At 36.9% G+C, this 12,813-nt stretch overlaps 1 protein-coding gene across 1 annotated transcript in view; it reads left to right on the top strand.

The window, feature by feature from the left end:
* Window positions 1–1,027: 1,027 nt before the first annotated feature.
* LOC107758665 (leucine-rich repeat-containing protein 75B-like) overlaps window positions 1,028–12,813 on the top strand; it is a 31,797-nt gene continuing 20,011 nt past the window's right edge. Inside the window, exons 1-3 of the mRNA XM_016576465.1 lie at window positions 1,028–1,556; window positions 6,378–6,506; window positions 12,443–12,555. Coding sequence (XP_016431951.1) covers window positions 1,275–1,556; window positions 6,378–6,506; window positions 12,443–12,555 — 524 coding nt within the window. The 5' untranslated portion in view covers window positions 1,028–1,274. The remainder of the gene's footprint in view (window positions 1,557–6,377; window positions 6,507–12,442; window positions 12,556–12,813) is intronic.

Here is a 12,813-nt window from a genome sequence, read left to right as displayed (position 1 = left end):
ACTGTATAAATTGTATGTGCAGTTTTGCTGCAAACAAAAACCTAACCATACAAAAAAAAATTAAAAATTTAAAGGGGTCATATGATGCTTTCTTAAAGATCATTATTTTGTGTATTTGGTGTAACAGAATATGTTGACATGCTTTAATGTTCAAAAAACACATTATTTTTCAAATACTGTACATTATTGTAGGTCCTCTATTGTTAAGTATCATGTAATAGCCTAAAAAAAATACTGGCAACCGCCTAGGACGCCATCTTTGGTTAGTCCCGATTTAGCAAACAGCTTCGTTTAGTTACATAGCAACTTATTAATAACTGATTAAGTTCGACACGAGAATAATTTTCTCAGATAATTCAGAAACGAATTAGTGTTTATTTCTGGTCGTTCAGAATCGCAACTAACCTATTCACGAGTGTATCACTGTATTGAATCGGTTCTTTGAACGGTTCGCAAAACGATCTGAATCGGTTCTGTCTGAATCATTCGGACGTCTCACTAACATACGGAATCGTTTGTAGGGGTTTTTCGATTACACATATACAGAATACAAAATGGTGATTTTTTATACAATACATTGAAACCAAACCTGAAATGCATCCAATCGTTTGAAATAAAAATTAAGGTTAAGTTCAACACCTTCATGCGAAGCTTGTAAACGACTCTGTACTACCGGTTAAGGCATTAACCAAATTAAAACGCTAGCATACTGTATAGCCTACGTCTTTTCGGAACAATACCATTTTACATCTTTTAATACTATGGTACATCATTCAATAACACGGTATTTTTGTAAATCACTGGAAATATTTCTGTGAAATTGTTCTGATTCGTTTTATTGGTTATTGTTATATAATTTTAATAAACCGATACCTATACGTGCTGACAGGACAGAACGGGCTTCCCATCATAACACTGAGCTGTTAAAAATGGGCGGAGCCGTGACTCCTGTAAACTTATGTGGGAATCGAGCATTCTGATTCGACAGCGAGTGAGATATGGGCGTGGCATTTGGGGAAGCCTGGAAGAACACAAACACAGCGGACTCGCGCAGGGGTAAGAGAAAACGAGGAGAAAGTGGCATTTTTATCATTTCGTGCGCTCAATATGAATTTTACTTGATGAATTTGATCATACACGAGCAACTGAACACGATAAATTGCAATTATGAGCGTGCACTCACTAAAGAGAGCTTATAAGGTTTACTTTACACATGCTTTATGAAAAAAGCGCTGTATTATTTGATTCTGATACTGAAATAGGAAAGTTGAAACATGGGATCGAAGTTGACCAGGCAAAGTAGTTTGGATAGCCAGGCGACTTTCTTTCGGAGAGGTCGACAGCATCATGAGCGGGATGTGGAGAAGAGGAGTGGAGGAAGAGGAGAGTTTTTATTCAGTTCTCTCATGCTCAAGTCCGACAAGCTCCCCGGGATGCTGCGCAAATCCAGCCCCAGCCCGTATGTCCGGAGAGTGGCTTGGGTTCGGGAGATCCAAACCCTGCTGAAGGAGCAAAAATTGGAGCAAGGCATCGATGTGTTGAAACTGCTTAGAAAGGTACAAAACATAATTTTTTAATAAACCAGATTGTATAGTTTCTTACACAGAACTACAGGTTGTTGTTGCTGCTGCTGCTGCTGCTGCTGATGTTGTAGCTAGCATGATGTTTTCACTTAAGAAAAGAAAAATCACAAATGATATCTCTCTGTTGTATCTAGACTGCAGTATTTAAATCATACCCTGAAAATATAACCTTGTAAAACATGTATTCCAGAGTTTAAAAAGCAATGTTGTCTCAAACTGTGCTCAATTCTGCAATGAAAAGTATGAAATTTCAAAACGAATCCAAATATTTCTAATAAAATTCTTACAAGAAATCTGGGTACAATAAATAATTAATTGTATGCACTGCTAAAGTTATAAGCTTTACAAAAAGTACTTTGGAAGTACGATGGTACGGGGGTGGTAATACCATGGTGCTGTAATATGTGCCAAGGTGCTAAACAAGTAGCCTACCATAATACACCATTGTATTTATAAGGTAAAATACCATGGTGTATTATGGTACTCACATGTCCTTTTCCAAAATAGAATGTAGCCTAATAAATACCATGTTATTATTTTGTTAGTAAATTGGTATAAATATTATTAGATAAATAATTAAAGTTTTTATTAATGAATTCCGTTATGTTAGCTGTTATCAGTTATAATCATATTTGTTTAAATTCATACTATGGTATAAACAAGGACATTCATTTATATCAAAATCAGAAAAGTACCATGGCGTTGCCAAGTTTTTTTTGTTTTGTTTTTTAAAACCATTTCATTATAGATTTTTGGACATTCATATTTTTATATTAGAAAACTCCTTTAGTCTCTTCTGGGTGATTAAATGTTTCCTCTAGGTTGTTAGTAAATACATTTCAGATTCTCATATGATTTTCCATTATGTTTTGTTTCTTTTTGTGTTGTATCTTAGATTATGACGGACAAACCAGCTAAATAGCTTTTCTGTACATGCCTGACAGAACCTGTCTCACAACTTCTTCACAACCTAATCCAAAATCATCACAATGACTCAAAATTTTCCTTTACATAAGTGCTTCTTAAATGTTCTGATTTACATTTACTGTAATTGTCAAAACGGATGAGCTGGTCTCCAAAATCTGGAGACATTCAGGTTGTCACAAACCGCTCAGAGCAAAACCAACCTCTCCAAACCTATTCACTTCATGTCTCGATCACGACTGAGAGTTTTGATAGCTGTTGATGAACAGTTCAGCTTTTGAGGTCTAGTACCGAGATATTGCAGCTGATGATTGACAGGTACCTCAATGCTCTGTAAGTCCATCATTTGATCTTGATGGCCTGTGTAGTAAGATTATCTTGATACCCTGTGTAGTAAAGCCAGTGGTGCAGATCCAGCGTATGCTAATGGAAGCACCACAGTTCCAGCTTTGAAGTGTTTATGAGAGAATCAGAACGTATTATGGACTTCATGAAGGATTCTGTGCCATTGAATTGTGTTTATTGATTAGCTTGTCAAGAGGGTCCTCAAATCAAGGAACATCTCAGTGTATGCAACCTGATGATGAGGATCCTCCAGTTCCAATCTCACTGGATAAAAGGTGCTGAGAAAAGCTTCTTTTATGCAACATGAGTAATTTTAATGTGATGTTTTCTAGCTTGTTGAACATCTGGAGGGAGAGTCTGGACATCTGGATCAAAAGATAATTGGAACAGAATGAAATGATGGGAGATCTGATAGCTTGAAAACAGTAAATTAAAGCCAGATTGTCACAGTTTCTGTGCTTGTTTGTGCAAAAAGATTGCCAAGTGGTTGTCAGGACATTGTTGTGTGGTTGTTAAGGTGTTCTCGGTGGTGATATTGACAAAAAGTTACAGTATATCTCGATGTTTTGGGGATTTTTTCAATAACGATAATTAAACAATGGTACCTTGGCTGGTTTAGGCCTGAAAAATAAAAAAGACACTACAACCGCCAATAGGTGGAAGTAAGTCCCTTAATGAGTGATTCACTGAATCATTCATTCAAATGATTCATTTAAAACAGCTGATTCGTTTGAAAATGAAGCAAATGGCTGTCTTTACGAATGGATCATTGAATCACTGACTCAAATGATTCGTTCCGCCATTCATGTTTCTTTGAGACGTGCAAATGTTCTGCTCCAGGTTTGTTTGGAACTATTTTCATTGGCAAAACGGAAAAAACAGAGATGTCTAAAATTTTACTCACTAAATATTAACTTTTTAACTGTTTTATAAAATTAATATCACATTCGCCATCGTGCTCACATGTTAGCTAATATTCAGGAAAATGCCACTCTTGCTCGAGTGATATTACTCAACTAGGCTATATCATATCTTATAAATATAAAAAACGTAATTTTTGCTTCAATAATTTGAATTATAGGAGCATTTTAACTGCATTCTCATAAGCTTCATCTTACAGTTAATACATTTGAACTCTCAGGACGTATTTTTGTTTGTTTTTTGCAAATGTGTGACATACTCAATAATGTCAGCTTGTATACAGTTAATACAACAATTATGATATTATCGTAAACAATACATATCACGCATCTCTAGAGGTAATTGTTTACCCTGAGTTCACATGCAAGTCCCATCTTTATTTTTGGTCCATTGGATTTATTTATTTTTTATTTTTTATCCATTTGATTTAAAGTATCATTCGTGACAGCTGGTAGGTGATACTTAGTTTGTTCGAATTATTCATTTAAATATCTGTTAAATATTTCAGATTTAGTCCCGGTTAAGTGCATTTTCATCACTGTCAGCCCTCTCTAGATATGGCACTTTGTCACATGGATGCCCAGCCAGTCGAAAAGCTTTCCAAACATGGAGGCGTCTCACTCACCCCTGCCCTGGAAGCTCTTAACACCCTGTTGGAGGAGAGAGGGGTCACATTAAGGCAAAGCTCGCTACCTTTTAAGGCTGTAGATTGCTGAAAGAAATTAATTTCTGTGCATTGAAAATCAGTTTTTCAATTCTGGGAAAAATGGATTGGATGTTAATCAACTGGGGGTCAAAATGATGGAGCAGGATGCTTCCTTTTGCCCCAGAGAGAGAGAATGAACCAAAGAGAGGAGGACAAAAACAACATCCCTTATCTCTGCTGTAGCTCTTCCTGTGCCCTAATGAGTGCAATTCATTAACATTGAATTTAGAATGCTGTCTCTTTGATTGCATGTTAATCTCCCAGATAGTACTCTGCTTTGCAATATTGTCTGGGTCTTTCCTACCATAGTATATTTTTTCATGTCTCCATCATGTATGTCTTAATACATTGGATAATGATGGAAATCAAAGGAGTTAGTTTACGTTTATCACAGTCAGTATTGTTATTGTTTACTAAAACTATTAAGAATCACTTTAGGGAATTGAAATAAAGCTGCAATAAAATAAAATTAATATTCGATGAAAAATGTAAACTTAAGAAATGTAACTTAAAAGCTATAAAAAAAATCAAAGACGAATAAAATAACAAACACATAACAAAATTACTAAATTAAAACTTAAATAAAAAGCTTATTCAAAATGTTAATAAATACTATAATTGTGCATAAATAATGCTAAAAATAACACTTAAATAACACAATTAAATGAGTATAAGGATGAATTTTTAATAGTTTTCCCTTGATTTTTCCATATTTGTCATTCCCCAGGTGCTGTTCAGTTTTACTATAAAAAAGACATATTAAATAATATTTCGGGTTCATTTTTTTTTCTTTTTGAAATATTGCTGTATAGGTTTTACTATCTTGCAGTATCTAACTAACAACATTTTTTTTTTTTAAGAACAGCTCGTTCTTACATGACATCATCCTTCAGGAAGTGACATCATTTTATTGAAAAAAAAAAAAGTTAGAAAATATTAGTAGTGGGTTTGATGAATTCCGTTATGTTCTGTGGTATTTGTTGGCTTGTCTCAACCTGTATCATCACGGTTTTAAACGGTTAAAACATTACTTTTAAATTGACACCCTCTCAATCTTTTACGGAGCAATGGCTAACTTTAGCTTTTTATTCCACTTGTTCTTGTCAATGTGTAAAGATACACAGTACAAAGAGTTTTGCGAAATGCTTTTATAGAACATCTTTCTTAAATTACAGTGCAATCATATTCATTTGGTTACAGGGTTCAAAAAGTACTGCAGAACAGAAATGATCTGTGCTTATGCTTTATAGATGAAAAACGGAGGGCTTGGAGGAGCTTCCAGATGTCTGGGAATCCCTGCGAAAAAGACATGCAATATATCAGTGTGAGACCCAAAGGGAGGTTTCCACTTCCCTGGACTCAGCAGCTTTCCTCCTCCTGCCAGTTTCTTCATCAATTTCTTGGATCTGTCTCTGAATCGATTCACAGGGTGGTGTAGTTGTTGCTTTGTGATGCTGACGTTTGCCTGGATCAAATGCGTTTCGCCCTCTGTATTCACTTCTATATGTTCACTTTGTCCCTACTAATTGCGCTAGCCAGTGGATTAAACAAGAAACGTGGTCCTCTAGGAATTTTTTCTTGATTCTCCCACATGTTTTTTTTCCGATCATAAAGAAGCTGGACTTAAAGGTTAGCAGCGCTAGTCTAGCAATATATCAACAAACGTTTCGGCTTCTATTTAGAGTTTTGTTTCTTCCGAAGCGCTAGAAGTAAACACGATGGAAAGATTACTTTATCTCCATGTCATTCAAAAAAGCCCCTCGTGTAATCTCGCGAATGGAGATTGGAGGCGTAGGATGAAAGGATTAAGTTGTTGAATATCGAGATTAATCAGTGACCTTTACTCGCATTTGTAATCCTACATGCTTAACAATCTCTCTCGTGTTCTTTCTCAACAGGACCTGGGTCTTGAAGGAACATCTCTCAACGACATCCTCTACAAGAACGCTGCCTTCCTCAACCTAGTGGATCCAATTTCCCACGAGCTTTTGCTCAATTTGGCCCGAGACATGCAGTGTCCAAAGAGGGTAAGCCACCAGTGCTAATAAGTGAAGATGATTGTAAACACAAATTCATGAGGTGGCTAGTTGAAGGGTTTGACTCGATACCAGCCCACAGCTGTCAACATTAACTCTGGATCCCTGCTTTAGCTTGAGCCAAAACCTGTGCATATGTTCATTACTCAGTCTCCAGATATGTAGAGCGTTTATTTTTAGCTGGCAGTAAGAGGCTTGGCGGGCCAATTCTACAGCCTCGCCGCCTGTATAAGACCACAGGCAGCTGTCATCCCATGGCCAGGACTGGAGTTTGGGCGCTCACGCTTCAGCCCTGTCCTAAATTAGTTTGCAAAGCATGAGAAGTACAGAAAGATGGCACTGACCTTTATTTTGCTCAAGAGAGCCATCAGTGATGTTTTCATTCCATGCTGAAATTCCACAGTTCTGTTTGGACTTAATTGGACAGAAAGGCCAGCGAGAGGAGCACTTTCCAATAATAGATCCACTTGAAGGGGCAAGGCTTGTCCTTTTCTTTCAAGACTTTTTTGGAATAGCAAATTGAATCAACATTTGTCATGTTTCCAACATAGACTCTTTGGAAAAATGTGCAAAACTCCAAAAACATACTTATACATACAACTGACTGTAGTTTCCAGCTGAAATGAACACTAGTGGCAGTAAAACACCAACAACTCTTATTTCTTTTCACACAAATTATTATAACAGGGGCAGATTATTGCTTAAAGGGGTGGTTCACTGGTTTTTTTTCTTGGCTTGATTGTGTTTATGGGGTGCAGTCTAACATGTGTTAATGCTTCGTTTTTTAAATGCATTATTTTTCACATAATTTACCTTATATGCTGTTATTTGTAAATGCTACTGCTTATGTTAGCTTTTAATATACATTTTCTGACTGATTAAAACTTTAATACAGTACAGCAACTGCACGCGCGTCCATGTTTAATGCTTTTCATAGCTATGTGAAAATAAGTGTATAATTGGAACAGTTCATTGTTGGAGCTGAGCTGAATGAGAGAGAGCGAGAGAGAGAGAGAGAGAGAGAGATGCAGAGCATGTGCCCGAGCAGGGGGACGCGAGGAACAGTATTAAGAACCGCTGCTTTTGAACATTGATTTTGAAACTTGAGAATATATTAGAATCGTTAGAAGACAGAATCGCGATTCATAAATGAACAGATTTTTACGTGCACCTCTAGTTTTCTCTTCCTCTTCTCTAAAGCAGCACAGCATGGCCTCGCCCCCTTTGCTGCCTTTTCCCGAGGGCGGGGTTTATCTGGGTTTGTGATGTCACGAACCCGGGAAGTAACTTCTTGTAGTCCCTACCAGCCGTTTTTGTAGGCATTAAACTGCCAGAATTTTAAAAGACGATATCTCCGTTTGCATTGAACTTTCAGCTTCGTAACTTTGCAGATATTGTTTATGCTCAAACAGCAACATTACACACTAACTAACGTTAAAAAAATGAAATCGCAATCAACCACCCCTTTAATAGCATTTTATTTTTGCACAGTTCCTTGCACGATACTATGATATGACCTCAGTGCATGATTTACCATAGTGCATGGTTTGTAAACGAATACGTTTTGACAATTGTATCACATAACCAGCTTCAGTAAACTTGCTCAGTAGCTCACCTGGTACAGCACTGCATTTGCATTTAAACTCTTAAAAATGTAAAACCCTTGTTTACCAAGTAAGTGAGTCAGTGTTAAAAAATAACTTGTAGAATCAAGTTAAAATGACATGGTTACTTCATCGAATGCATTTTTGTCTCATGTTTGCCTTTTTTAACACTATTGGTTAGGTTTAAGGTAGGGTTTAGTGTAGGTGGTGCATTATTTCCAAATCAATTCTGAACTGATGTGATACGTATAACAACCAACAAAATAAAATTGATTTGTTTCAGATGAACTTGAATGTGCTTTTCGGTGCTATTCACTGTAATTTTTCAGACATGTCGCCACAGTCACGTTTATCCAGTGTGCCTGGGTTGCATATTTCTTATATAAAAAGTAGTGCAGACTGCAGAGCAAACTTTTTGTCACTCAGTTTGCATGTCTGATAAAGGAAGATTCCCACTAGCCAACATTTTGGATAACCTAACGTAACCTATCGGCACTCCCTGATTAAGAATGAAAGCGAGGTCATGACTAAATGGCTGGCTCTGACGTTGCCTTTCGATTGCCTGTCACGTACTGCAACGGCCCATTTTGACAGTAAATCAATGTGAAGCTCGCCAAAGTAAGAACAGGAGCACATCATGAGCATAAACAATTGTAACAGACTGAATTAGGATGCAACTCTTTGAGTAACTGTACCCTGCGAATGTGTTGGTATAGAAACCAGGGTTGTGAACTGTTTAGAGTTGAATTGAGAATCAAAATTCCAAATGAAAAGTCCAGTTCAATTTGAATTTAATTCAAAAAGAGCAGCAAATATGATGCAGAAACGCATCTCAAATTTGAATGGAAGTAAATCAATTGAAATTGAAAGTAATTTTTAAAATAGAAAAACAAAACAAACATTAAAAGTTCAACTGACAAAACCTTGTTGAAAAGTTTTGAAAAAAGATTAAAATGCCTTTAAGACGTTGGAAGGTTTATAGGCATTATGGGCAGATAGAACAATGAAATGATAGATAGAACAATAGGTAGAGCGATATAACGATAGATAGATAGATAGATAGATAGATAGATCTAACGTAAGATTGATTTAACGTAACCCCCCCAAAAAAAACATTTGGTTATGCAAGCGCCATAACCAACAATGGGCATTTGCGCTGTAGTTTTGCATTTGCTGAGGAAAAAGGTTTGGATCAGATCCGAGCCGGACAGTGGGATTATATTAACATGGCAAAAATAGTATTCAGGCTGGATTTGTGGTGAAGTTTTCTCTTATTCTCAGTTGGGCTCTTAGTGTGCAGCTGTGAAAATGCTTGCTAGCCTCGTTCACAGCAGAAGCCTTGAGGAGCTAAGCATCTAAACCCAGAAAACGAGGGCGAGGGATTGAAGGGCTCTCAATTTTCTCTGCTTCTTTTCTTCCTCTCTGACTTAATAAACATCCTGTTACCTGCTGACAGGTAGACCAAATCCCATCCCATTGAGCTCAGAAAAGCCACCTTGCTTCTCAAAGAAATGGATTCACGCCATTCAGATGTCTTGCCTGAAAGCCAAACCTGTTAAGACGTTTGTGATGCTTGTAATCAGTGTTGAGGGGTAACTAAAAGTAGAAAACTTGTAGAGCTGGAATTAATAATTAATAAATTTTTTCAGTTTGTGTACATAAACCAGATTTTTAAAAATTATTCTCTGATTGAAAACTAACTAAACTTATATGTAGCTATGTAATTTGAATGAATCAGTTCGTTCGGAGAGTTTGCATAACACTGGATCAAAAATCTATCTATCTATCTATCTATCTATCTATCTATCATTTATTTATTTTTAGTTTTATTAGTGTAAATTTATCAGGTAATAAAATTATTGTATTTATTTATCAGTGTTAATTTATACATCTCAATTATAATGTTGTTGTCGTAATAAAGATGAATTCATTTAGTTTTATTTTAAGTAATTTGCACCTTTAAATAACTTCAAATAAGAAAGATGTCACTTCAATAATATATTTCAAAACAGCACAACAGCTGTGTCATTAGCTTCTTTTGCTCGAATCACTGAAAAGCTGTACACACTAAAAAAAAAGGTTCTTCAGCGGTTCTTTGGAGTGGTTAAGGTGCTATATAGCACCACTACCGTATAAAGAACCTGTTAAGCCCCTGTATGGTTCTTCAGCGGTTCTTTGGAGTCAATGAGGTGCTATATAGCACCACTACCGTAAAACCTCTAAGCCCCTGAATAGTTCTTTAAAGGTTCTTTAACTCTCTATTAATCTCTTAGTTTAGTTGGGGAAAGGGTTAAAACAACAAAAGTGCTATATGGCACCTCTTATGGTTCTACATGGCACCATTTGACAAAGGTGCTATATAGCACCTGTAAAAATAGGTGCTAAATAGCACTAAAAGTGGTTCCCCTATGATTACGAGCCAAAGAACCGCTTTTAGTGCTATATAGCACCATTTTTTTTAGAGTGATAGGTGGCTCTTTTCAATGGAAAGTGGGACTTTACAGCTGCGTGTGGTCTATCTTTATGAGAGGTCTGTCTCTGGTTTAGCGTCATCTACGTGGATAGTTTGTAGCTTCGCTTAACTTCCCCAGCACTGCTTGTAATACAGTATAATGTATGTCTCACTACACCAGCAACTAATGAAGTTTTGAGTCCCAAGAGTCGGCTGATGGGGATCCTCAATCGCAGCAGTTATTCATGATGGGAATCATGGGAAATATGGAAAGGCATTTTAATGAGCTTTTGTTTGTGCGTAGCACATAGATTTTGTTTTTCATTTAACTGTCTTACAATTGACAGTTTTTCATTAAACTGTGGCAGTTGCGTATTGAGCTATGGCTAATGTCTTAATGTTCAGTAGCTGATTGAAAGTCCACGTAAATCCTTCCGACAGTAAAACTCCTTCTGGAGCGCACGTCATCGAATGGATGGCGTCTTTATTAAGGGAGTTCAATAAAACTAGTCCGATAATTGCTGTCACTTTCTGCTACCAGAAACCAACTTAATATACATTGAAGATTCAACAAACGTCTTTGTTTTGACTTAATAGCCGTCAGGAGGCCACCAAGATGTACATGTTTATTTCCTGTCATTTCTTAGACTGATAGTACGAGCTAGTCACCTCCAGTCGATGGCTTCACCCAGTCTTTTGTGTTTTCCTGCCTCGCTTGCGTTGTTTTGCTTCAGCACTGATTAGATTTACTCAGCTCTGCTCCGGCCAATCCGTTTAAAGAGAGAGGCGAGCCAAAGCCTGTTTTGATGCAGAAATGGCTGCAGGCATTGTTGCCCGAAGGCCTTGAGATTGTTTTAAACCAACCTCTCACCCAGTAGTTCAAAATGCCATGAATAACTAAGACATTTTAATTGAACTCTCATCTTCATCTCAAGCTACATATTAAGGAAAAGTACCGCTCTTTGAAGCACTAATTGCTGCTTTTAAATCAAAATCAATATGATATTCATGATGTTGAGTTTTTAAGGACCATTAAGATTATTTTAACAATATGATATTATTTTCATGACAATTAAGCAATTTTTCCCTCGCATATGAATTAATTTAATGTCTCCATGCATTTTAGTTCTTTTTTGGAATTCCCACTCTCATTGGATTCTCATATTACTTTATTTATTTAAATCATTGTAAGTTCTAGAGAGTGCAACAATATTTTACAAAAAAAAAACAAAAAAAAACGTACATATTAAAGGGGTCATATGATGCGATTTCAAGTTTTCCTTTGTCTATGGAGTGTTATAAGCTGTTCGTGCATATAGAAGATTCGTAAAGTTGCAAACATTAAAGTCTCAAACCCAAAAAGATATTCTTTCTAAAATTTAAGACTCGTCCACGCTTTCCTAAAACGCCTCATTTAAACATGCGCCCACATGTCTACGTCACTGTGTTGGAAGATTTACATAACACCGCTCAAATGCATACGCAAAAAAAGAAGTCGTAGAATAGGGCATCTATACATATCTATGATTCGACCGCTCCAGATACGTTGCCGCGTCCGCCATTTTGGAACGGTCAACTTGACAACATTACAGTTACCACATTACAGTGATTTTATCATGTTTAAGGGGGTTTTAGGCTCTTGTGGCTTATTGCTTATTTAATGACATTTAATCTAAATCATAATCACTGACGGATTAACTTGAACAGTTTACCTCCCTACAACCCTTTTAATAGCACTAGACATGGTAAACATTCAAGTTTTTAATGTTCTCTGTCAGTGACCATAAACCCTCAGATTGGAGCTTTATTTGGCAGCCCATCTCTCAGAATAGCTCTTCATCACCCGCTTCTCCTCATCTTGACTTTTGCAGGAGTCTGATGCTCTCAAGTCCTCTGAGAAGATCTGCAGGCAGCTGATCTATCACCTGACCCCTCACTCCAAGTGGAGCAGACAGAACGTGCCCAGGAGGAAGTCTCAAGCCTGGTAAGAGTCTTGCGTCTGTCCATTTGTCCCTTATTAGGATACACCTCCACAACAACTGACATCAGAGCTTAGAATATTCTGCGCTGACAGATTGAAATACAGACAACTAGAAGGAAATGAGATTAGCCATTCTTGACATCTCCATAATTGTGTTGGGCGATATGCGCAATTTTCATATCGTCCTATCGTCAGCCTGTGAGATCGCCGATACACGATATTATCGTGCTAATTTATGTAATTATTTACTTAGTTTCATTG

Source organism: Sinocyclocheilus rhinocerous, unplaced genomic scaffold, assembly GCF_001515625.1.
Source record: "Sinocyclocheilus rhinocerous isolate Xijiao unplaced genomic scaffold, SAMN03320098_v1.1 scaffold623, whole genome shotgun sequence".
NCBI classification, from domain to species: domain Eukaryota; kingdom Metazoa; phylum Chordata; class Actinopteri; order Cypriniformes; family Cyprinidae; genus Sinocyclocheilus; species Sinocyclocheilus rhinocerous.
Note: the sequence above shows the minus strand (reverse complement) of the source record. Positions and strands in the feature narration are given on the sequence as shown.